Source organism: Danio aesculapii, unplaced genomic scaffold, assembly GCF_903798145.1.
Source record: "Danio aesculapii unplaced genomic scaffold, fDanAes4.1, whole genome shotgun sequence".
NCBI lineage: Eukaryota > Metazoa > Chordata > Actinopteri > Cypriniformes > Danionidae > Danio > Danio aesculapii.
In genome coordinates, this window is record NW_026613841.1 from 1 (window position 1) to 27,364 (window position 27,364).

A 27,364-nucleotide genomic window follows, 5' to 3' on the forward strand; every position below is an offset into this window, starting at 1 on the left:
TTAATAGGATCATCTATTTGTCTTATGCTGACAAAAACAAGAAATCAATAATAGCCTACATTATATAAATGTGATCTTGTGATCTAACCTTCCTGTTTTTTTATACCAAAGGGATGTGAAATTACTCCCCAGACTTTTTTAGTCAGGTTTCTGTAACCACACAAAACGAGTTTATAGTCTCCCTATTTTACTTGAGTGAGTGGCCCACGTGAACTTATTATGACCCGTGTAAGCAGTAACCTTTAGAAAGCCTTCTTCCTAACCATATCCGCTATTTTCATAACACGCGCAGGCTGTAAAATGTGACTAATAAGTCATGACAACATCTTTCAGTGTTAACTGTAATCTTTTTAGCTAATTAATCTTGTTGTAGTTTAATTGTTTAGTTATACAAGCTGTTTTAGGTCTGTTTAATGTAAATGAAGTTAAAATGACTTTAATTTTAACTTAAAGGATAATTTGATTTAACTTAAAAATAAAGGAAGATTTACAGTTCAAAAAACTGTACAAACAATAAAAATAAAATAAATTGAAGTTTCTTTAAAATAAACTGTGTGAAATGAGGTAAAATTTGTTTGATTGTTTATTCTGATACACTATTGCCTCATCAATTGTAAATTTTGGACCAAAAATTGTCAGTTTCTCTAGATTTCATGGGTTTAAAGTGTGAGTGAAATGTAAATATTTGTTTATTCTAAAGGCATGGAAACATTCTTACAAATTAAAAAAATATATATATTGTAATTTGGAGTGTATTAAAAAAGATAATCAGCAGGGTTATTCTTGTCAAATATTGATTTTGCAAATACACTCTTGAAGTTAGATGTTGGTATTGTGTTGTTTTAAAATGTCATTGTGTCTGTTATTTGATACTAAAATCCTAAATGACATTTTTATTATACATTTGGAAACCAGTAGGCCTAGTTAACAGAATAAAAACAAACTGACGTTTAACTCAAACACAAAAACTATTGTAAAACAAGAGAACTACTGAATTTCATAGTTCTTTTTCAGTCAAATCCAGTTTTTTCATGTTATGTTTAGTTTTATCTAGATTTAAATAGTGTAATTACTGAATTAAATAATTAACATTGGAAGTTCATTCCGCTGTGGTAATGCCTGATTAATAAAGGGACTAAGCCGAAAAGAGAACGAATGAATATTTAACATTCATTAAATATCAATGCGAGCATAAGACAATAGTTTTTTTATTTAATTTTAGATAAAATCGAGAAGGTGGGACATGTCAAGCTCTGAATTTTAAAAGGGGAGGACAAACATGTAATTTTTTTAAACGATACATTGTTCATGCTAGGCTAATTTCTGATTAGCCTGCATTATAAGTGGAAACATCACAAACATGTGCTTCGAAAACCTGGAGACCACCGTAGATGAATGTCCCATCAAACATTGCTGAAGATAATCCTAGACATCCATCCCAAGGGCATTTTTCAATCGTTAAAGTGTCCAAACGCTTTCGGAAGAAGATCTATAAAGCATGCAGGCTGTGATGTAATCCGCAGAAACATTAAGTCAAGGCTGTATAAACGTGCGCGCGACCGCGATCTGTCAGATAGTCCTCCGGTCTCGCGCCTCGCTGAGCTCATTGTGGAGGGACAGCAGTGTGGGAAGAACACTGTCTGAGCGGTAGGTATCTTTCATTTACTCAAAAAGATTAATTTACAATGATAACCGTAGTTAACGGGGAAATAATGGACATTATACTTTATATTTTAAACATACTACCTATGGTGACTCGGTATTAGCTGTCACTATCATAAAAACAGGTTTACAAAAATAACAAACATTTTAAATGCTCTAAGTTACTGTTGAATAACAGATTAAAATTCCAGAAAACGAATAAAATTCGTAATTGCTTTATTACATTGATGTTGATATCTGGGAGGATTTTTTGATAGTGGCGTTGAGGGTCGGTAAACATTATTTAAAGCGACAGAAGCAACAGGATTCATTTCTAAATTCGTCAATACTGCTTGACTTTAAAAGCACACAGTAGTTCAACGTGGGAGTGACAAAGTTCATATATGTAATAATCTGAACTCTTATGCCGTAAAGTTATAAATTAGGTGGATTTTAAATGTTGTTTACATTAGGTAGGGTGGATCGTCTGTTAATGCTAGCAGGTTATTTATCTGTCAACTCAAAATAGGTGAATTTTTGGTGTCTGTAAATTTACAGTGTGTTATACTGTGCTCTTATGTAACGCAGCACAAAACCACCTGCCCCATCCAGACCATTAAATCCAGATTAACACCCACCCGGACTATCAGCATCTGAGATAACAGCAAACATGGGCAAGAAATCCAAACTCAAAGTGTCAAGTGACAAAAAAGAGGAGAATGGAGATGTAAGGTAAGTGACCCTTCCGTTATATACCGAGGAAGTTTGTGTTAATTTTTTTATGTAATTTCAAAAGACCTTTGTCCATAATAATACATTTGTTTGAGCTGGTTTATTGCTGGACTCATGTCCTGTCATATTAGTCTTCTCACGAAAGAAGTTGATCATTTATGTGTTTTAAACAATGTTAACTATGTAGCAGTAAACAATCTGAATAGTTACAGGCAGAATGGTTGAAAAAAACCAGCAACAACAGTTTAACCAAATGCCACTTTATATTATCATTTCATTTTATTATTAAAATTATTTTAAAAAATTTATGAGTAATAATTATTTTATTGTTAACTTTTAAAAACTTATTTCCTTCTAGCGGTGAGAAAAATGGAAAGGAAGAGAAGGAGGAAAAGGAAAAGTTGGAGATGGTGGGACCGATAGAATTAGTGAGTGGAATATTGCAGTATTAATATTGTTTCTTGTTTGTAACAAATTCATATTTCTCTATCATAAAGGTCAATATACAAAACTGTATGAAAATACTTAAGCAAAGCTTAGCTATAACTGTAACCATGGATGGTTTATATCATAGATATTTACATTAGATGTCGCCTACGCTGTTGTTGTCTATTGGAAGGAATGCGTAAATAGAGCCGCCATTTTAGTACAGGGTAGCGCTTCTTTCAAATGAATGTGGGACCAAGGTGTAGTGGAGGACTGGCCCTCCAGAGCCATAGATATGTAAACATTTATACATATATCTACGGTCTGGAGTTTTCCCGCAGGTCAGTATGCTAATATGTTTTTAAATTATGAAAATTATAATTTAACATCACATTTCTATATTGATGTATGAGTGACCGCATGGGCATTCCCGACAAAGAACATGTGTTTGTGCGCATGGAAATGTATCATTCACCCTCCCTGTTAAATTTGATCTAATCCATGTCCTGTATCACACCCCCTCTCCTGCTTTCACTCCTAATTCTAATGGAGGAAGCGATTCATTTTTGAATGAATCTCTGTTATGAACAGCTAGTGTGAACCATCAATATCCCTGCGTTACAATGTGCATATCCACCTTTCTGATCTGAATGGTATATAACATTTGTAATGTTCAACAATTTAAGGTGCACAGTATGCACATTGAGGTGCAGGCACTGTTACAGTATGTTATCAGGCACCTTTAAAAGTTACTTCAAAAACTAGCCGTAATTCACTTATCTGACAATAATACAAGTTTCTAGCACCGCGGCATCTTGTTGTCATATTTCATAAACATTGTTTGCTGATTTTAATCCACAAAACTAGCATAAGCCTAGAATTTAGTGCAAGTTGGTGCTACTTTGCCTCATGGTCAGTGCAGTAAGTGACTGTTATGATCAATAACATTCGTAGCACAAATGTCTGTAACATACAAAATCGTAAAAACTAAATCTTCCCTATGAAATGTAATGCCTTTAGGCTTTGTTTTCTTTGTTTGCTCGTTACTACACCCGTATGCAGCGCAAAAGTCCAGCATCTTCACATTGGCTTTAGTGTTGACTAGTGTGGTTGAATGACATTAGTCCTGGGAGCACCGTACTAATATGGCGGCGGTATTGACGCGTGCTCAGGGCCCATATGCGATATCTAGTGTATATATCTATGAGTTTATATGATTAAACTGTATAAACTTAACCTAACCTGTACTCAGAGAAGTCTGTCTTTGTGTTAGTTTCGATATGCAGATAGTATCGACATTTTACTGATGATGCTTGGCTTAATCATGTCCATGGCCAATGGGGCAGTTCTTCCTCTCATGGTAATTGTATTTGGAGACATGACAGACAGCTTTGTGGACGATACATTGTTGGACAATTTGAAGAACATTACCCTTCCACCAAGTGAGTGATTTTGTTTTTTGTATGCCTCATTATTATCCTATAAGGCTTCTCAAATTAACAATAACACTCCTTCATTTATTTTCTAGACTTCACCTTTCCACAGACCAGTAATATCACTTTGGGGGAGAAGATGACAACGTTAGACAACTTTTCTTTTTATTGGAACACTGCAATTTTCATATTTAATGTTTAAATGTAATCGTAGTCTTTCGTAGTGCATGATAGTCTTTTTTTTTCTTCTCAGACATGCTATATACTACAGCATCATGGGATTTGTGGTCTTGGTGGCGGCATATATGCAGGTGGCCTTTTGGACTCTTGCGGCAGGACGTCAGGTGAAGAAACTTAGAACGACATTCTTCCACTCCATCATGAAACAGGAGATCGGCTGGTTTGACGTCAATGAGACGGGACAGCTCAACACACGCCTTACAGAGTACGCCGTGCAGTTAGTTGACGAGCCTACATGTTACTCACAGTGGCACATGCTTACATCCCACTCTTATTTTTTCCTCTCCAGTGATGTATACAAAATAAATGAAGGCATTGGGGATAAGCTTGGCATGCTGATTCAGAATCTCACTACTTTTCTTGTTGGCATTGTCATTGGCTTTGCTAAAGGCTGGAAGCTGACCCTCGTCATCCTCGCTGTTAGCCCGTTACTTGGTATCTCTGCTGCTGTCATCGGAAAGGTAGGATTAAAAGGAATATGGAGAGAAAGAGTTTTAATATTTTTATCACTGCTGTAAGCTGCTGATTCACATGATAACACAATACGTTATTTTAACTTAGGGTTTAAGATGTGTTTTGGTCAATTGTATCACAAACAAACACGAAAGACATTCCCATTTACACCAGGAGTTTTAAAAGGAAAGTTCACCCAACAATGAAAATTCTGGCATCTTCACTCTCCCTTCAAAACCTGTTTGAGTTTCTCTGTTCTGTCAACACAGAAGAAGATATTTTGAAGTAAGCTGAAAACCTGTAACGATTGACTTCCGAAGGTTTTTTTTTCTTACATTGGAATTCAATGAGTACCAGCTACCATTTTTTTTTCAAAATATATTCTTTGTGTTCAACAAAAGAAAGAAACACATACTCTCAAAATCTGAATTCAAATTTAAACTTAAAGAACATTTATCGGAATACTACATGACTATTTTAGTTCCCCTTCTCTTGCTTTCCACATAGCATTTCCCTCCCCGGGAAGCCGTTGCGTAACCGTTGCGTTTAGTGTTGCTTCATGTATGTATGTATGTATGTATGTATGTATGTATATATGTATATGTGTATGTATATATATATATATATATATATGTATGTATATATATATGTATTAATTTGTATGTATATGTATATATGTACTGTATGTATATATATGTATATATGTATGTATATATATGTATATATGTATGTATATATATGTATATATGTATGTATATATATGTATATATGTATATATATATATATATATATGTATATATGTATATATATATATGTATATATGTATAAGCCCCCCTTTGAATTTTTTTTCTTTTTTAATTATTATCAGAGCAAGGAAATTTTCACAGTATGTCTGATAACATTTTTTCCCTCTGGAGATAGTCTTATTTTTTTATTTTGGCTAGAATAAAAGCACACACACACACACGCACACACACACACACACATACACACACACACACACACACACACACACACACACACGCACACACACACACAAGACTGTAGGTCAACAAGACCCTTTTTATATACAGGAATATATGTATTTTTGTAATAAATATATATTACAAATGATTCTCTTACCAAAAACCTTGGCTTATTAGGTGATGACAACATTCACGTCGAGGGAGCAGACGGCCTATGCGAAGGCTGGAGCAGTGGCAGAGGAAGTACTGTCATCCATCAGAACCGTCTTTGCCTTTGGTGGACAGAAGAAAGAGATCAAAAGGTGTGACTGAAAGTTATCTTGCACCTAAATTTAAACACCAATTAATTATTTGGTAAATCATTTTAGAACTATAAATGCAGTCAGGGCTCAATTGTAGCACGTTGTAGTCTGGCCGTGAGAGTGTTCGCCTGTTGTTGTCTAGTAAGGTGAATTGGAAAATCATGGGGAATATCACCCTATTTTTGTGTTTTTCACAAGGTATCACAAAAACTTAGAGGATGCCAAGAACGTTGGTGTAAGAAAGGCCATAACTGTGAACATTGCTATGGGCTTCACATTCTTCATGATCTATATGTCCTATGCACTGGCCTTTTGGTACGGCAGCACTCTTATCCTGGCTGGGGAATATACCATTGGCATGCTTTTGACGGTGAGTATAAAGCAAGGATATTTCCGATACACAACCTCAGAAACTCCCACAGTCACATTAGTCCAGGATTTATTCTTGTGTCAAATGTTGTAGGTCAAACAAAATCATTATTAATAGCATGTGGTTATGTTTTCTTTATGGGAACTTAAAGCAGATTATTAAATAGGCACGAGTCTGTTTCACAAGTGCATTTTCTATTCTTCTTTTTTAGATTTTCTTCGCCGTCCTAATTGGAGCTTTTGGCCTCGGTCAAACATCTCCTAACATCCAGACCTTCTCCAGTGCTAGAGGAGCCGCCCATAAAGTTTTCCAGATCATTGATCATGTGAGTGAACTCACTGTTAGCTAATCATAAATGAGTAAAGGATATTATATTACATAATGTTGGAAGAAAAAAAAACTGTTGTCGACAGTTCAACAATATAGTTGCTACTTCCTATGTTCTACACGATATTACAATTTCACTTCCCGCATTAAAGAATTAAATGCATCTTAACCTTGACTATTCCTCCAAGCTAACACTTCCTTTTCCTAACACTTCTAAAATGTAGTACTGTGATCTATTAGCTGCCAAACTCTTGTTTACATGTCAAGTCATGTTTAGATTAGATTATCCTATGGTAAATGTCATGATAATATATGGATGCTTTTTAAAATGACTTTAAGGCATAAGCATGTCCAGGGTCCTTATATAGTCATGGAAAAGCTTTAAATATTGAGAAAACAGTATTTCAAACCCTGGACAAAGTCATTGATGTTAATAATATATTTATTGATTATATTCTATATGAAGGTTTGCTGTTGAGTCATATTAAAATTGGAGGCCATTTTGTACAGAAATACTTCATGATTGTACCTATAGTACTATTCAGTTCCTTTTCTAATATTTTGAAAGAAGTCTACTATTCTCACCAAGTAAGTTACTTTTGAAAGTATTGCATTATAATAACTAGTTGCATTACTTAGTTACTTTTTTCTGCAAAGTAATGTGTTGCATTACTTTTGAGTTACTTTTAAGTTACCTTTCTTACCTGGCTTAGGCTTTTTTAGGAGCTGTACACACTGTATAACCTACACCTTCATTTATCTTAAAAAAAACATTGTTCTGTCATCTTGGTTTCTGGCTGTTCCTGCAAAGTTTTTTTTCTTACTATGGAAGTCAATGGGTACCAGCTACCATTTTTTTTTCAAAATATTTTCTTTTGTGTTCAACAAAAGAAAGAAACACATACTCTCAAAATCTGAATTCAAATTTAAACTTAAAGAACATTTATCGGAATACTACATGACTATTTTAGTTCCCCTTCTCTTGCTTTCCACATAGCATTTTCGTTTCCCTCCTCGGGAAGCCGTTGCATGACTGTTGCGTTATCTCTCATCAAGTGCATGATGACATATTTTAAATATCATAAAATATTTTGAATTCAGCAATTTATTTTTTAAAAGTGAAATAAACTAAAAAGTAACTCAAATATAATTACTATTAATAAAGTAATGCGTTACTTTACTTGATGCTTAGAAAAGTAGTTTTATTACGTAACTCGCGTTACTTGTAATGCAATACCCCCAACACTGACCAAGACTGCATTTATTTGATCAAAAACTACAATAAAACAGTAATACTTGTAGACATTCATTCATTCATTCATATTCTTTTCGGCTTAGTCCCTTTATTAATCAGGGGTCGCCACAGTGGAATGAACCGCCAACTTATCCAACATATGTTTTACGCAGTGGATGCCCTTCCAGCTGCAACCCAACACTGAGAGACATCCATACACACTCATTCACACACATACACTACGGCCAATTTAGCTTAGTTTAAATTGTTCACCTACAGTTCACCTATACCGCATGTCTTTGGACTGTGGGGGAAACCGGAGCACCCGGAGGAAACCTTCTTGCTGTGAGGCGATTGTGTTACCCACTACGCCACCATGATGATCTTATGTATACATATAAATTGTAAATAATTATAATAATTATATTATCTTTGTGATTAAAAATAAGTTTTCTCTATTTTATATACTTTAAAAGGTATTATTCTTAAAAATATATAATCTTTAGTAGCAAAAAGTACTGAAAAAGTACACAAATATGCAGCTGGCATACAAAGGGAAATCATCTGCAGCCATTTATCTAAAAACTATCTATGCAATCATAAATAAGTGAAAAAGGGGTGCACCATTGGTCAAAGGGGTGGGATGTATTATTTGTGAAGCTTATTGTATTGTTTCCTGACTTTGTTGTACTATAGCTCCATATATATTCTGGCCATTTGTACATACTTTCAGGTGTCCTGGACTGTACATTTTTAACATCTGTTCAGTGTTCCAAGAAGGAAAAGTCTGGACAATTAAAGACACACATACACACATGCAGCACTGAACTTGTCTTTATTTAGACTCAGATGGTCAAGTTTAAACAAACACCACACACACGGTGGACAGGCAGCGGCTTTGAGATAAAGTCCAGAGACAAAAAGGTGCGCGCAAATAATCCAGAGCCAAGTTGCATAACTTCCTGTCATTGTTTTAGCAGCATGAAAAATGGCCAGGTCTCAGGATCAGAGGTGTTTCCCTGCTGAGATCCAATGAATAGAAGACCACAGGGGGTCGTTTGTCTCCGCATTAGAGCAATTAGTGTACTATTGACGTCTATTAGTCTGAATGAGGGTTGATTTGTGAACTTGCCTTTATTCGTTGCTGGAATATGAAATATGAAAAATGTGTTCTTATCAACAGGAACCCAAGATTAACAGTTTCTCTGAGGAAGGCTACAAACTTGACGTTGTTAAAGGAAACATTGAGTTCAAAAACATTCATTTTAGATACCCCTCGCGAGATGATGTGAAGGTAGGTCCATCAAATGAGTCTTTTATATATATTTGAACAGGATGACAACAGAATGAAATGTGTGTCTCTGGTTTGGTTGTGTAGGTTCTGAATGGCATGAATCTTAAAGTCATGAGTGGACAGACCATTGCTTTAGTGGGCAGCAGTGGGTGTGGAAAAAGCACAACAATCCAGCTGCTGCAACGCTTCTATGACCCACAGGAAGGGAGCGTAAGTACAAAGAGAGACAGTGACCTGCACACCCTTTGACATCCCAGTCCTTTATCTAAGGCTCCATTTACAGTAATGCATTTTAGTTTTATAAAGTTTGTTCATCCAGAGTTTCAGAACAGGTCTCTGTCCACACTACACCACTGAAAACGTTCATCATGTGACCATTCATGCACTCTGGCAATGGCCTCTTCAGCATTTTCGAAAACTCTGGGGTAGTGTGGATAGGAGGTGAAACTGTAGCAAAAGTGCGTTAAAACTAAAACATATTAATGTAAACGGGGCCTAACTTTTCTCTAACCCATCAGGTTTCTATAGATGGTCATGATATTCGCTCTCTGAACGTGCGAGGTCTGAGAGAACTGATTGGTGTGGTCAGTCAAGAACCAGTGCTGTTTGCCACAACAATTGCAGAAAACATCCGCTACGGCCGGCAAGATGTCACTCAGGAGGAAATTGAGCAGGCTGCACGTGAAGCCAATGCCTACAACTTCATCATGAAACTCCCTGACGTAGGCTTCTAATTTGATCAACCTGATAGCAAAGATTAATTGGATCTCCTCTGACCAATATCTCTGGTCATTTTCAGAAATTTGAGACTCTAGTTGGAGACAGGGGAACCCAGATGAGTGGCGGACAAAAGCAGCGTATTGCTATTGCACGAGCACTTGTGCGCAACCCAAAAATCCTTCTTCTCGATGAGGCTACGTCTGCCCTGGATGCAGAGAGTGAGACTATTGTGCAAGCAGCTCTAGATAAGGTAACAAAGAATATTTTTGTGTGGAAATAATGTGTTTTTAATTTTTTTTTAAACATTTTAAGGTCAAAATTATTAGCCCTGGCAAAATTAAAAGCCCTGGGAATTATTAGCACCCCTGTTTATTTTTCCCCCATTTTCTGTTTAACGGAGAGAAGTTTTTTCAACACATTTCTAAACATAATAGTTTTAATAACTCATCTCTAATAACTGATTTATTTTATCTTTGCCATGATGACAGTAAATAATATTTGACTAGATATTTTTAAGACACTAGTATTCAGCTTAAAGTGACATTTAAAGGCTTAACTAGGTTAACTAGGTTAACTAGGTTAACTAGGCAAGTTAGGGTAATTAGGCAAGTTATTGTATAACAATGGTTTGTTCTGTAGACTATCAAAAAGGGCTTAAAAGGGCTAATAATATTGACCTTAAAATGTTTTTTAAAGAATTAAAAGCTGCTTTTATTCTAGCCGAAAAAAAAAAAAAAAGACTTTCTCCAGAAGAAAAAATATTATCGGACATACTGTGAAAATTTCTTGCTCTGTTAAACATCACTTGGGAAATATAATTTTTTTTTTTTAATTCAAAGTGGGGGCTAATAATATATAGATATATGTATGTATGTGTGTGTGTTTTTTTTCATCTGAACAGGTGAGGCTGGGAAGGACCACCATAATAGTGGCTCACCGACTCTCTACTATTCGAAATGCTGATGTCATCGCTGGTTTCCAGAATGGTGAAATAGTAGAACTGGGGACGCATGATGAACTGATGGAAAGAAAAGGAATCTACCACTCTCTCGTTAATATGCAGGTTAGAAACCCACTGTTCAGACATGCATCATTTGAAGCCAGTCTTCTGTAATGTTTTCAAAAGTACCGGACATGAGACCATTCAGTGCTGTCATAATAAAAACTCCCATTTCCCGCTAACATTAGAGCTCTGTTGAGTGGGTTCCTAAACAATGTGACAGGCCATTGTGTTCATGCACAGATATGACTGTGATTAGGGCTGGGCGATTTGAGAAAATTCTCATATCACAATATAAGTCATCTCATGTCCTGATAATAATATATATATCGCGATATAGTACTTATTTTGGTAAATTCAGTCAATTAATAGTTTATATATATTGACCACATGTTAAGCACTAGTTCTTTTTTACATGTTAAAGTATATAGTGAGAAAGGTACTCATTCATATGTGGTCGTATTTCTCACTTTATTTAGAACATTTTCTTTTTCTTAGAACCTACACTACCTGACAAATGTCTTGTCGCTTATCCAAGTTTTAGGAACAACAATTAATAACTGGACTTCTAGTTGATTATTTAGAATCAGAATTGGCTTTTATGAAATGCAAAGGCCTCTTGATTACGCTTATTTTACCAAAATAAATATGATCATGTCTTGATTTTTAATTATTTCATTAGGACAGTAAGACCTGACTTTGCTTAGACAAAAGTCTTGTCACTTATCCGAAACAATGTAGAGTATAGAATATAAAGTCTTGGTGCAGTGGAAAAGGAATTAATATTGTGTATGACTCCCATGAGTTTAGACAACTGCATCCATACATCTCTGCAATGACTCAAATAACTTAATAATAAAGTCATCTGGAATGGCAAAGAAAACGTTCCTGCAGGACTCCCAGAGTTCATCAAGATTCTTTGAATTTATCTTCAATGCTTCCTCCTTCATCTTACCTCAGACATGCTCAACAATGTTCATGTCTGGTGACTGGGCTGGCCAATCCTGGAGCATCTTGACCTTCTTTGCTTTCAGGAACTTTGATGTGGAGGCTGAAGTATGAGAAGGAGCGCTATCCTGCTAAACAATTTGCCCTCTCCTGTGGTTTGTAATGTAGTGAGCAGTACAACAGTCTTGATACCTCAGGCTGTTGATGTTGCCATCCACTTTGCAGATCTCTCGCATGCCCCTATACTGAATGTAACCCCTAACCATAATTTTTTTCCTTGAACAAAGTTGACTGATTTCTATGAGAATCTTGGATCCATGAGGGTTTCAATAGATCTTCTGCAGTATTTGTGTTGATTTGGATGCAGTTCAACAGATGATTCATTTAAAAAAATCTACCTTCTGCCACTTTTCCTAATGGTTAACTAGAAGTCAAGTTATTATTTGTTGCTCTTACAAATTGGATCGACGACAAGACTTTTGTCAGGTAGTGTATTTAGAATAAATGTTTAATAAAAATTTTAGACATTTAAAATAAACATTAATAATATGTAAAAGACTAATGATTATATGCCCAACATAATAATAAAAATATATCGCTGAATAAAATGCAAAATTTCTCACAATGCTGTTATTCATATTTCTGTCTGCATCCCTGTAATGGCATGTAATATTGCACTCATATATGTGATAAAAAATTATTACCGTCAACAATGTGTTTTGTAACACCACAAAATCAACAGTAGAGCATAATATGAAATGATAGACTTTTTTCTCCATACTATATATAGTTTTGAATGTTGCATCTATCAGCTATCATCAGCGGATCACTCGTATACAGTATCTGCTCATAGACGGATCCTTTAATACACATGACTTTCAAATACTTCTGTGTTTCTGTCAGTGTAAGCACTCGGACAAGGCTAATCAGCTGCCTTCAACAATTCTTTCAGTTAGCAGTCAATACATGTTTTTTTCTGTACCAACTGGTATTGCATTCAGTAATTTTGACAACACTGATCTTCTGACGGATGGCACTCTGCTCTGACATGATTTGAAGCCTAAACTCTTTTACTGGCTCTTTTCGCCTCTACAAATGTTTTATTTCGCTTCTGTTCCATAACTGTTCAGTGAGATCGAAAAACAGCCCTCTTGACATCTCATTTAAAACCGTTCATCACTGCAACTAGTAGTCATTCATGCTGTACAAGATTTGTCTATTTGAGGCAGCATGAGTAATGCTGGCTGTCAAATATGTTGAGCAGAAAGCAAAGCTGTTTCATGCCAAGTTAGGATGTTGGAGTCAAGTAGCAGCTAACAGTACAGTGACTTGACGACTTCCAGTTACTGCACATTGATTTGGTTTTACCGTTAATGACTCTTTATATACATAATGAGGCCTTATAAGTATCTATAAAATTTAGGTGGATTGAGATACAGTGACCAAAACAAGAAAATTTGCTATTAATTTACTTCAGGCTATTTATGATGTAATTTTTTTTTCAAAACAAGATTATTTGAGCAGAAAAGTATTTACTGAAACCCTGGTCTTTTGTGATTGATAAAAATCAATGAACAGTTAAATGTTTAAGGAGTCAAAAACGTATAAACAAAATAGTTCAGTCTGTACACGAAACGTTAAATTGAGTTGATGTTTCAGCAACATCTAACACTATTTGTTTGTCCTCTGATAAACAATCAGGGTTCCCAGCAATCATGGAATTTTAAAAGGGATATTCTTTTAATATTTATTGTGGAGTCGTGGAATATCAGGGATTTCTGTAATTTTTCCAATGATCAAAATGTAATTTTTCTTCATCATATTTTTTCATGCATGTTGATTATGTTTAGGATCTTTTTGAGTTCTATTTTATTCCTTGCAGCCCCTCAAACAGTAAATTGTCTATTGCTGTCCTCATAGTGCCATTAAAGTCCTAGGAAATTTAAAGTTTTAATATTTTAATATTAAAAGTCTGAGAATTTGATATTTGGCTTAAAGCTGGAACGCTGAACAGTGCGTGATGAACAGGAAATGTGTTCAGAATGCAAAGGAGGTACATTTCTAGGTTTTGTGTTTAAATCACAGACATTTAAAAGTGCAGAGGCTGCAGAGGACGACAGTGAGGAGATGACTATGGATGAGAAGAGTCCTTCAGTCAGCTCTATGAATGAACGCACACTCTTCAGACAGAAATCCAGAAGTGGCTCAGAGAAAGAGCTGAAGGAAGAAGAGAAACCGGCAGAGGAAGTAAGAGACAAAAATTTCCTAAATTTCAATTGATCAATTAATTAATTTGCTTATCTTCTTATATTTTTGTTTAAATTTGCTTACACACACACATACATGTTGGTATTGGTGGTTTACAGTGAATCTCCATAAGCTTAATGTATTTTATACAGTTAAAAATGCTTGTTATATGGCCCTACCCCACCCCTACTTCTAAACCCAACCCAGTTTGAGTTTAAAAGACCCCATTAGGTATAATTTGGAAGCTTTTTGTATTACAGTACAAGGACATCAGGCATGTTTACATAAATCATTGTAATAGCGTACAACTACACTCACCAGCTACTTTATTAGGTACACCTGTCCAACTGCTCATTAACGCAAATTTCTAATCAGCCAATCACATGGCAGCAACTCAATACATTTAGGCATGTAGACATGGTCAAGACGGTCTACTGCAAACCGAGCATCAGAATGAGGAAGAAAGGTGATTTAAATGACTTTGAACATGGCATGGTTGTTGGTGTCTGAGGATTTCAGAAACTGCTGATCTACTGGGATTTTCACGCACAACCATCTCTAGGGTTTACAGAGAATAGTCCGGAAAAAAAATACAGTGAGCGAATGTTCTGTGGGCACAAATGCCATGTTGATGCCAAAGTTCAGAGGAGAATGGCCAAACTGGTTCCAGCTGACAGAAAGGCAACTGTAACTCAAATAAGCACTCGTTACAACCGAGGTATGCAGAAGAACATCTCTGAACGTGCAACACGTCGAACCTTGAGGCTGATGGGCTGCAGCAGCTGAAGACCACACCTTGCCACTCCTGTCAGCTAAGAACAGGAAACTGAGGCTACAATTTGCACAGGCTCACCAAAAATTGGACAATAGAAGACTGGAAAAACGTTGCCTGGTAGGATGAGTCTCGATATCTGCTGCGACATTCGGATAGTAGGGTCAGAATTTGGCATCAACAACATAAAATCATGAATCAATCCTGCCTTGTATCAACGGTTCTGGCTGCTAGTGGTGGTGTACTGGTGTGGGGAATATTTTCTTGACACACCTTGGGCCCATTAGTACCAATTGAGCATTATGTTAACGCCACAGCCAACCTGGGTATTATTGCTGACCATGTTCATCCCTTTATAACCACACTGTACCCATCTTGTACCCATACTTCTGATGGCTATTCCAACAGGATAACGCACCATGTCATAAAGCGTGAATCATCTCAGACTGGCTTCTTGAACATGACAATGAGTTCATTGTACTCAAATGGCCTCCACAGTCACCAGAGATCAATCCAATAGAGCACCTTTGGGTTGCGGTGGAACGGGAGATTCACATCATGGATGTGCAGACAACAAATCTGCAACAAACTGCGTGAGGCTATCATGTCAATATGGACCAAAATATTTGAGGACTATTTCGAGTACCTTGTTGAATCTATGCCATGAAGGATTAAGGCAGTTCTGAAGGCAAAAGTGGGTCCAACCCGGTACTAGTAAGATGTACTTAATAAAGTGGCCGGTGAGTGTATGTCATACTCATGTCATTATGCAAAAAACGGTCCTTGTAACCAAAACCAGTACACACACACACACATTCCTAATAAAATTGTTTTTTAAAATGTGAAAACGGACATGAGTATTTTAAATTAAACCCAATTTTTTTGGTTAAGTATTATTATTATTATTATTATTATTATTTATTTTTAGGGAAATTTAAGGTTATAATAAATATTTTGAATGAGATTCTTTTCCATAACTGCATTTGTTCTCTCTCTTCTTCTCTGCAGGAAAAGGTTCCGAACGTCTCGTTCCTGACCGTCCTGAAACTGAATTATCCTGAATGGCCATACATGGTGGTTGGAATTCTCTGTGCTACCATCAACGGAGGCATGCAGCCTGCTTTTGCTGTCATCTTCTCTAAAATCATTGCAGTATGTTGCGCATAACGAGAGATCAATAATAACATCATAATAATGACATCATTGAGACATCCTTCCTTATAGTATTTTGTTGTTTTCTTCCTCTTCAGGTGTTTGCTGAGCCTGATCAGGATCTTGTACGGCAGAGGTGTGACCTCTACTCGCTGCTGTTTGCTGGCATTGGAGTTTTGTCCTTTTTCACTCTTTTCTTACAGGTTTGTTTCATGGTATCACACATAGCACTTGATAAAAACACTCTATATACAGGCATTAAGCCACTTAGGTGTAATCTTGATCACATCTGATGCAAAATTTTAGTCTGAAATGTAAAAGGCTGATTTATATGGATGCACATGAAATGATTTGTCCTGAAAACATACATGTGAGGTGCATCTTGTACATTTAGTGGTGGTAAAAAGTACATGTGATCTCTTATCTAAAAGCTGATGACTGTTGTGAAATACCGCTTTGTACGCGCCAAAGAAAAGCAGACAAGTCTGTCAATTATTTGCTTGGTGAACCTACCAGTGTTAAAGATTCAGAAATGCTAAAAGATTGCTTTTTTGTTTGTTTAATTGAGATGTATTTTCATTTCAGTAATATTTAAGCATAAAATGGGTAGTTTATTTAAATATTATAATAGTATTTAAAACAATAGATCATAAGGATGTCTCAAGTTCAAATAATAATATAATATAAGAAATGTTTCTTGAGCAAGAAATCTTCATATTATAGTGTTTTTGAAGAATCATGATATGATTTAAATATCAGAAAATATCAAACACATGATATGTATGTTGCATTAGCAGAAATGAAGATAATGTAAATATGTATATATTTTTTAAAATGTATAAATCCGTGTAACACGTATAATCATATTAACAAGACAGGACGTGCGCAAAGAAACCAGGATTAAAAGATCTGTTCAGCTCTCTGTGATCATCAATCATCATGAAATGTGATCAAGAGTGAGTTTTACAAGTCTAAAACGTTTTTAAAACATTTTTAACGTTTTTAAAGCATGTTTGTAATGAATTGCAGTGATTTTACTTTATCACCACAGCCACATGTCAGGACACTTATGAAAGACGACGCTTCAATCCCGGTTTGTGGATGTTAAATCAGGTTTATTTTGTACATTAACATAATGAATATCCATACAGCAGTGGATACTAACGTGTATCCTGTCACATTTGCGTGCAAAAACAGTGCAAAGTTAAACGCACGCTGTGTGTCTGTGTGTGCTTAAACTTTGTAATGACATTGTGTGTGACTCGTCGATGCAACTCCACAACAAATACATCAAATAATCATTGGGAAAGTTCTTACTGTAGGATTTCTCACAAACGTTATGTGAGATCTGCTTCCTTCATGTCTGTCATGGTGCTGTTTATCTGTCGCAGACGAGGCAGAGATTGAGGCACTCTCTGACAGACTCGTGGGAACGGTGGGCAGGGAGAACTAGCACAGCCATCAAAAACAACTACAAATGTGTTCAAAGCAGAAAATTCAATATTCTGAAAGGTCTAATAAATAATCTGATGGGTGTTTTGAGCTGAAACTTTACATACACATTCTGGAGACACAAAAGACTTCTCTTAAATCTTGAAAAAAGGGTCAAATAGGTGCACTTTTAATGTCAATTTCTGACATTTTTTACTCTTTATTTAGTTTTTATTGCTTTTTTTCTAGGGTTTCTGTTTTGGCAAAGCTGGCGAGCTTCTGACCATGCGGCTGAGGTTTAAAGCCTTCAATGCAATGATGAGACAGGTGAGACCACAATAGATCTGTCATCTCAAGGTTAACCACAGAGAAAGTTATTATTAGATGTGTATTGATGGAGAGTAGTACGACACCTGTCTGTGTGTATTGTAGGACCTGGCCTGGTATGATGATACCAAGAACAGCGTGGGTGCGCTGAACACCAGACTGGCTGCGGATACTGCTCAAGTGCAGGGCGTAAGTTTTAACCAAAGTCCCTTTATGGAAAAAAAAGTGTATTAAGTATTATTTTATTATATTATATTATTATTATAATTTATATTAATATATAAATATAATGGGTGTTATGGTGGTGCAGTGGGTAGCCTCACGATTGCCTCACAGCTAAGAAGGGTCGCTGGTTTGAGCCTCGGCTGGGGTCAGTTGCCATTACTGTGTGGAGTTTGCATGTTCTCCCCGTGTTGGCGTGGGTTCTTCTGGGTGCTCCGATTTCCCCCACAAGGTCCAAAAACATGTGGTATAAGCTAAATTGTCTGTAGTGTATGTGTGTGAATGAGAGTGTATGGATGTTTCCCAGTGCTAGGTTGCAGCTGGAAGGGCATCCGCTGTGTAAAACTTATGCTGGATAAATTGGTGGTTCATTCCGCTGTGGCGACCCCAGATTAATAAAAGAACTAAGCCGAAAAGAAAATGAATGAATGATATAAATATAAATTTATATTAATATTATTTATAACATAATAATAATTTATAATAATATCATATTATTTATTATATTATTTAAGCGTATTCTATAGTCTTTTGTTTTACTTCCTAGTTCACTGCAGGCAATTATACATAATCCTATACATAACTGGCTGCCAATCTCCCAAATGGATACTCAGGTATACAGTAACAAAACAAAACAGCACTGTAACAGAAGGGTAAAAATAATGTAATACAGCATTTTTAAAATGAAAATGGTGGGCACATATTCACTATTGACTGAAGTAGACTTCGCTTGAACTTAAATTGATAGCTCACTCAAAACCATTTACTCAGACTTAGTACTCAGTAACTTACAATACATTAAATGTTAATTATACAATAAAAAATAACTAATGCTGAAATGTAAATTAATCCTTTTGTTTATTGGAAATTGTGAATAAATAACCATGTATCTTTGCCTCTATTATATTTCGTTGTCCACAATTGCATTATATTTCGTTGTCAAAAATCCATTATTGTGCATCTTTTTTTTAATGTTTTTTTAAATATAATAAATATTTTTTTTAATATTTTTTTTATTTCACCTTTTTTACATTTATAATAGTATTATTTACCTACAAATGATATATGCACAACACAACCCAACAAAGGCTTTTTTTATTATTTTATATATATATATATATATATATATATATATATATATTTTTTTTTGTTTTTTTTTTTTTTGTTTTATATATATATATATATATAGTTAAAGTCAGAATTATTAGCCCCCTGAATTATTAGCCCCCCTGTTTATTTTTTCCCCCAATTTCTGTTTGACGGAGAGAAGATTTTTTCTCTCATTTAATAACTCATTTCTAATAACTGATTTATTTTATCTTTGCCATGATGACAGTACATAATATTTGACTAGATATTTTTCAAGACGCTTCTATACAGCTTAAAGTGACATTTAAAGGCGAAACTATGTTAATTGGTAATTGGGTTAACTAGGCTGGTTATGGTAATTAGGCAAGTTATTGTGTAATAATGGTTTGTTCTGTAGACTATCGAAAAAATAAAGCTTAAAGGGGCTAAAAATTTTGACCTTAAAATGGGTTTTAAAAAATAAAAAGCTGCTTTCGTTCTAGCCAAAATAAAAACAAATTAGACTTAAAAAAATATTAGACATACTGTGAAAATGTCCTTGCTTTATTAAGCATAATTTGGGAAAAATAAAAAAAAATAAATAAAAAAACAAAGGGGGGCTAATAATTCTGACTTTAATTGTATATATATAGATAGATATTTTATAGACATTTTTATGGACAGAATATCAAAGCGCAGCCTTGGTTCGGCGACCACAGGATTTCATCTCTGTTATTCGCAGACAATGTTATTCTGTTGGCTTTACCAAACATGGACCTTCAGCATGCACTGGGGTGGTTTGCAGCCAAGTGTGCCACAGCTGAGATAAGAATCAGCACCTCCAAGTTCGAGGCCATGGTGCTCCACTGGAAAAAAGGTGGTTTGCCATCTCCAGGTTGGAGGAAAGTCCTTACCCCAGGTGGAGGAGTTTAAGTATCTTGGGGTTTTGTGTTTACGATTGAGGGAAAGATGGAACGTGAGATTGACAGGCGGATTGGAGCAACGGCAGCAGTAATGCGGTCGATGTACCGGTCCGTTGTGGTAAAGAAGAAGCTGAGCCAAAAGGCAAAGCCCTCGATTTACCGGTCAATCTACGTTCCTACCCTCACCTATGATCATGAGCTTTGGGTCATGACCGAAAGGACAAGATCTCGGATACAAGCGGCCGAAATGAGTTTCCTTCGCAGGGTGGCAGGGCGCACCCTTATAGATAGAGGGAGATAGAGGGAAGTCTGGGGTTCTCTCCTAAGACTGCTTCCCCGTGACCCAGCCCCGGAAAAGCAGATGAAAATAAATGAATTCAATTTTGTGATAGTCATAGCTTTGTTTTCTAACCTTTTTCCGACAGGCGACTGGTGTGAGATTGGCAACACTGGCACAGAATGTGGCCAACCTGGGCACTGCCATTATCATCTCATTTGTGTACGGTTGGCAGTTGACCCTCCTCATCCTTTCAATTGTGCCAATCATGGCTGTGGCAGGAGCTATTCAGATGAAGTTACTGGCGGGTCATGCTCTAAAAGACAAGAAAGAGCTTGAACAAGCTGGAAAGGTGAACATTTACACTCACACTTCACCATGGCTTAAACATAAATCAACTGTTGTTCATAATGCATTATTTGCCATTCAGATTGCAACAGAAAGCCATTGAGAATGTCCGTACTGTGGTTTCATTGACCAGAGAGAGCAAGTTTGAAAGTCTCTATGAGGAGAACTTAATTGTGCCATACAAGTATGTTTGAATAAACGAATCATGTTTTTTTTATTATAATATATGCCTATTAAGATTATAATTGTTTGTATGACTTCCTAGAAACGCCAAGAAAAAAAGCACACGTCTTCGGCCTGACGTTCTCTTTCTCTCAAGCGATGATTATTTCGCCTACGCTGGTTGTTTCAAGTTTGGCTCTTGGCTCATTGAACAAAAGCTGATGACCTTTGAGGGTGTCTTCCTGTAAGTGACCTTTAACTCACAGCAACGAATAAAAATATATCCCTTATTAGTGTCAATATGATCCAGAGTCGTCTTCCATGAACATCACTGGTAAAAAATAAACAGATGTGAGAGAGGTCAAGTAGTAAAGAAACACAGGGAAGGTCCAAAGTCTGCTGTTCTTTACAGTATGAGTTAATGATTGAGGAAAGAACAGTGAGTCAGAAAACACTAATCAGATGTGTAGTCAATGTAGATTCTGTCTAAGACCACACCAAAATGAGACTGGTGATCCATTACATTTTCAGATAGGACTTTCAAGAAGATCCACATAAAATGGTATTAAGAAAAAAAAGATTTTAGTTTACATCTGTAAAGGATAATTACATTAGAAATATTTCTATTAGAAAAAAAGTTTTTGTATAACCAGTTCTGTGTAATTTTAAGTTTTTTTTTTTTAAATGGACTCTTTAAAAAAAATCTAAACTTAGGTTTAACCCTTGTGCACAGTTCAAATGTACTACCCTTTTGTTATGTTAGGGACGAAAACATCCATAATGTGAAAAACCGCTGTCAAAAAAAATGCATCAGATATTTTTTCTTTTTATTTCTTTGCATAAATCTGTTAATCAAAATCAGTCCTGATCAAAACTACTAAATTGTTTAGAAAATTACAGGATTTTAACTCTTTAATTGCCAAGTTCAGAAATGATGTCACTGATTTGGTTTAAAAAAAACTCACAAAATGACATTTTTAATATAAAATGTAATTGTGGACTAGATTTTTTAACCTTTTATCACAGTCTTGGACATGTGAACGATAAGTAACAACATTTTTTTTCTCCCTAATTTACTGTTGGTGGCTGTTTTTCCCCTATTGACTTCCATAATAACCACATTAGATGGTGCACAAATGCACACATTTTTTTTATTACTCCATGTAGTTCTGAGAGCTGAGATGCATATTTAGTTTTTTCAGACACATCAACGTAAGTGTGTGAAGGTCACTCTCACACAGTCCTGCTGTATGTTATACTCCATATGAAATGCAGAAACTTTTTTTTGCACAGGCCTATCTAAGGGTTAATGGTGCTAACTGATGATCAACAGTAAAATTTACAAATTTGACTTCTTCCCAACAGGGAAAAACCACCAACAATCAAAAATCATGATTATATGGTGTCATGGTTTGTAATAAAAAAATGTGGTTATAATGGAAGTCAATGGGGCAAAAACAGCCACCAACAGTACATTAGGGAGAATTTTTTTTAATTAATCAAAAACAATGCATCAAAGGCAATGTTGTTTCACATGTCCAAAAACATGTGTGTTAACGTTTCCAAAACTGATTAAAAAAAATCCAGTCCACAACTACTTTTTATATTGAAAGGACGCCATTTTGTGTGTGTTTTTTTTTTTTATCAAATCAGTGACATAATTAGTGAACTTGGCAATTAAAGAGTTAAAATCCTGTAATTTTTTAGCAATTTAGTAGTTTGATCAGGACTGAGGTTGATTTAACAGTTTTATGCAAAAAAAATCTGAAAAAAATATTTATCTGATGCATTTCCACAGCAGTTTAATTTAGTGGATGTTCCCTAACAGAACAAAAGGGTAGTAAATTGCCCAGAGTGATGCTGAGAATTTTTTTTTTAATTCAAAGCATTTTCTTAAAATATGTGTCAAGATAAAATCTGTCACCAAAAATCTGCTAACTGAAACACAGAAAAGAATTAAGACACAAATATCAGCCCAGGGTGGATGAAAACATTCCCAATTTGTTCATTTAATATTTTTATTGACGTATTTTTGTGTTATTTCAGTTTCATATACAATATATATTATAGTTTTGTTAAAATATTGAATTATATTTATTTGTATGTTTTCTGCCTTCAGAGATAAAAAGGTAGGATATATTTTTGTTAGATTTTTTTTGTTTATTGGTTTAACTACCCAGTAATTAGGGATAAATTAGGGACAATGAGAAATGCCGGAATGTTTTATTTATTTGTTAATTGTTTACTTTTATTATAATTTATTGACTTATTTTCTATATTTGTGTTTGTTGATAGCGTGATCTCAGCTGTGGTGTATGGAGCAATGGCTGTTGGAGAGGCAAACTCCTTCACTCCAAACTATGCCAAGCCAAGATGTCTGCTTCTCACGTCTTGATGCTCATCAACAGAGTCCCGGCCATTGACAACTCCTCGGAGGATGGAGACAAGCCGGTATTCATTCTATACATGGAAAAAAAATAAATAAATAAATAAATAACCAGCAACCCCAACGACTGCTAGCAATATGTTTAACTGCAGTGGGTCTTATTTCAAGGCAAGATTGTATAATTCTTAGAAGCCTGTCATGATGAACTTCCTCAGGAATCACTCCTGGAAATGATCCTTTATCAATTCTGCTGTTCCATTCTAATCTGATAACCACTCAGACAGAGCTGGACACTGTCCCACCCTAAATATCCGGAGTCATTCAATGCACACACATCATCAAGAGACAGATATATTGCCATGTCAACACTAATATACACAGATGTATACTAATGAACATGTTTTCCTCTGGTCTCTGTAGGATAAATTCGAAGGGAATGTGGGTTTTGAACATGTGTATTTCAAGTACCCATCCCGACCGGATGTGCCAGTGCTGCAGGGTCTCAAGCTCCGGGTGAAGAAGGGGCAAACGCTTGCTCTGGTGGGCAGCAGTGGCTGTGGAAAGAGCACCACCATCCAGTTACTGGAGAGGTTTTATGACCTCAGCAGGGCAGAGTGGTAGGTGAACACTAAATATTGCCAAAAAAAATATTACTATAAAATGTTTGTTAAAGGTAATTATCACACTAAGTTCTTCTTCAGATTTCTTCAAGTCTAAAAGCAGATCTTTGCTCCTGAGGAAAAGCTGTCGAAACCAGACAGTTCTTTGTGGTTTTACAGATTCTTGCCAAAATCTGATTAATACTTGCTAAAAAGCTGTAATATAAACATATTTTGTTGATGGAATTATTCAAAAAAAGCAGGTGAAGTTAAAATATATATTGTGCAATGCAATTCACAATGTTTACATGGAACACCAATAATCAGATTTTTAATGTGATTAAGACAACACTTATTTTGAATAATTTAATCCGATAAAGGTCATAATTGAACTAAACAGAAATCTAAATAAGACTATAATATATAAAACGACTAAAATAATTATGTGGAGTATTTTAGTTGCATTATTGAAATGCAGTAGACATGTAAACACAGCAATCAAACTACTACTGTCGTGCAGGATTTCGCCGCAATTTTGCAACAGGATGGTCTATACACACACAGCTGTTTGACACTATTCTCTGCAACCTACCGAGTCGTGAAGGACCACAGACATCGCATCGCAAAATGCAATGTTTTTTCTCATCTGGCATGCAGGTCTCAAATTCCATTAAAACAACACTCTTCCAGCAGTTCATATTCGCATCCAATATCTCATTTGCCCGGTGGCTAGCGGGAAATGTTTATAAATAAAGTGAAAGTGCCAAACTGCAGTTAAAGTTTACAAATCAAAAATGAAACACGCGAATTAATGAAACTCCAAAGGAATGTGGATAGCCCGGTGACGCAATGACGTTATCGAATTATGTGCTATAACATGTAAAAACAGGATCATGAAAGAAACATTCAAAAAGCAACTCATGTAAACACAATCATAAATTGTTTATTCAGATTATAGGCAAATTATTCGATTACTGATGTCCAATGTAAACGTAATCAATGTGATGTCATGTGACATTGTCTAGAAGCTGTTCATTTATTTTTACAAGTTAGGAACACTCGTTGAGAAATTCGACCTTTTGAAGTTGTTTTTATTTTGTTGTAATTAAAATCAGCAACTTAGCCGAATGTATAGTGAAGTTTTGTTCATCAACAACAAAATAGCATAGACAGCAGTTCCCACAAATCTGGAATATCATGAAATTTTAAAAGGTCAATTCCAGACATTGAAAGTCAAGATATATACAGTTGAAGTCAGAATTATTAGCCCCCCTTTGAATTTTTTTTCTTTTTTAATATTTCCCAAATTATGTTTAACAGAGCTAGAAAATTTCACAGTATGTCTGAAATATTTTTCTTATGGGAAAGGTCTTATTGTTTTATTTTGGCTAGAATAAAAGCAGTTTTTTATTTTTATGAACCATTTTAAGGTCAAAATTATTAGCCCCTTTAAGCAAAAAAATAGTCTACAAGCTACAGTTTTTGATAGTCTACAGAACAAACCATCATTATACAATTACTTACCTAATTACCCTAACCTACCTAATTAACCTAGTTAATCCTTTAAATGTCACTTTAAGCTATGTAAGTATAGAAGTGTCAAATGTGTTGAAAAAATCTGCTCTCTCTCTCTCTCTCTCCCTCCCTCCCTCCCTCTCTCCCTCCCTCTCCCTCTCTCCCTCCCTCCCTCCCTCCCTCCCTCCCTCTCCCTCTCTCCCTCTCTCCCTCCCTCCCTCCCTCTCCCTCTCTCCCTCCCTCCCTCTCTCTCCCTCCCTCCCTCCCTCTCTCTCCCTCTCTCCCTCCCTCCCTCTCTCTCTCTCTCTCTCCCTCCCTCCCTCTCTCTCTCTCTCTCTCTCTATATATATATATATAGATATATAAATATATATATATTATGTAATAAAATATAAAATATATGTTTTTATTTAATTATTATATTTATTTTGTATTTTTGGTCAAAGTAATGGAATATCAGGGACTTTTGTTTGACTGTTTTTTTTCTTTTTGATTACATTGGTTCACATTTTTTTCCTACTGTTGTAGTTTAGCTATTTTAGCACCATTTTTCAGTCATAAAAGTCCAATTTATTCACTAAGCTGTACTTGTTAACTAAAGTTAACATGCCAGGAACATGTCAATTTCAAGAGCTTTGGCTACAAAATAGCCTCTTTAAAAGGTACTTATCCATTGTAACTCTCATAATGCCTATTAAATTCGTGATAAATGATATTTTAGCTCAAACTCATTTAATATTATACAAAGCAAAACAGCACCTTGTTTTTCCGTTTATTATTATCTGTTTATTTATTAGGCCATGGAAATTCAGCTTTTTAGTCAGTGAATGTCACGGAAAAGTCAGAGAATTTGACATTTGGCTTAAAGTGGGCAACCCTGACAAAAAGACTGATCTTTGTTTTTAAGAGTTCATGTTAGTGTCTCGATTTTTAAAATACATTTTTGTTAGAATCAGTTATATTGAGTTATTGTTATAATTTTATTGCACCAATCCTTGAACACAAACCAGGCCAGAGAACACATTTTATAGCTTTTTTTAAAGCACATTTTGATATTATAAGATTTATTGATAATGACTTTTCCCCGAGGACCTGTATTGACACTTAGCTTTACAGTTTTGAATCATTAATCCAGCTCAGCAAGAGGTCATTCACACAGCAAGAGAAGTTAACATCTTAAAACCTCTCCCAAGGTCAGTGATAAGGTATCTTAAGGTTGTTAATAAGTCAGGCAGAGTAAGGAAACCCAAGCATGAACTTCAAAGGATGCTCCTTCACCTCAATACTTGAAGTTCTTAACCTCAGTACCACATAACGCAGACCTGTTTACATGCTGTTAACATCAGGTGATCTGATCAGGAGCAGACATCGCAACATAATTTGATCATTTTTGTGGTTTGGTCAATTAAACAGCATTCACAAGTAGTTAAAAAATAAAGGAACGCACTGAATTTGTAGAATGGATGCAAACATTACTTGTGATACATCTGACTTAGGTCAAAATACATGAAAATTGTAATAAAAAAACTGAATATTAATAATAATAAATCAAGTCTAAAAAATAGAAGCAGCAGAGATGAATTGTCCCAGTAATAAATCATAGTTATTTACCCAAACTGATAGGGTTTACACTTTGTTGACAGATGCTGGATGACAATGACGCAAAGCAGCTGAACATCCATTGGCTGCGCTCTCAAATTGGCATAGTTTCCCAGGAGCCTGTGCTGTTTGACTGCAGCCTGGCTGAGAACATTGCATATGGAGACAACAGCAGAGAAGTGGACCAGGAGGAGATCGTTCAAGCTGCTAAAGCTGCAAACATACACTCCTTCATAGAGAACCTGCCACAG

At 35.6% G+C, this 27,364-nt stretch overlaps 1 protein-coding gene and 1 pseudogene across 1 annotated transcript; both read left to right on the forward strand.

Moving 5' to 3' along the window:
* Window positions 1–1,557: 1,557 nt before the first annotated feature.
* On the forward strand, window positions 1,558–21,030 carry LOC130220458 (ATP-dependent translocase ABCB1-like). Its single transcript, XM_056452735.1, has 22 exons — window positions 1,558–1,647; window positions 2,230–2,373; window positions 2,732–2,801; window positions 4,073–4,241; window positions 4,328–4,379; window positions 4,486–4,677; window positions 4,762–4,933; window positions 6,068–6,192; window positions 6,391–6,562; window positions 6,774–6,887; window positions 9,307–9,417; window positions 9,502–9,627; window positions 9,936–10,139; window positions 10,217–10,387; window positions 11,039–11,200; window positions 14,171–14,332; window positions 16,113–16,256; window positions 16,355–16,459; window positions 17,937–18,014; window positions 18,120–18,203; window positions 20,653–20,856; window positions 20,935–21,030. Exons 2-22 carry the CDS (start codon window positions 2,312–2,314, stop codon window positions 20,953–20,955), a joined length of 2,700 nt encoding a protein of 899 aa, XP_056308710.1. The 5' UTR covers window positions 1,558–1,647; window positions 2,230–2,311; the 3' UTR covers window positions 20,956–21,030.
* Window positions 20,958–27,364, forward strand: LOC130220457 (ATP-dependent translocase ABCB1-like; annotated as a pseudogene).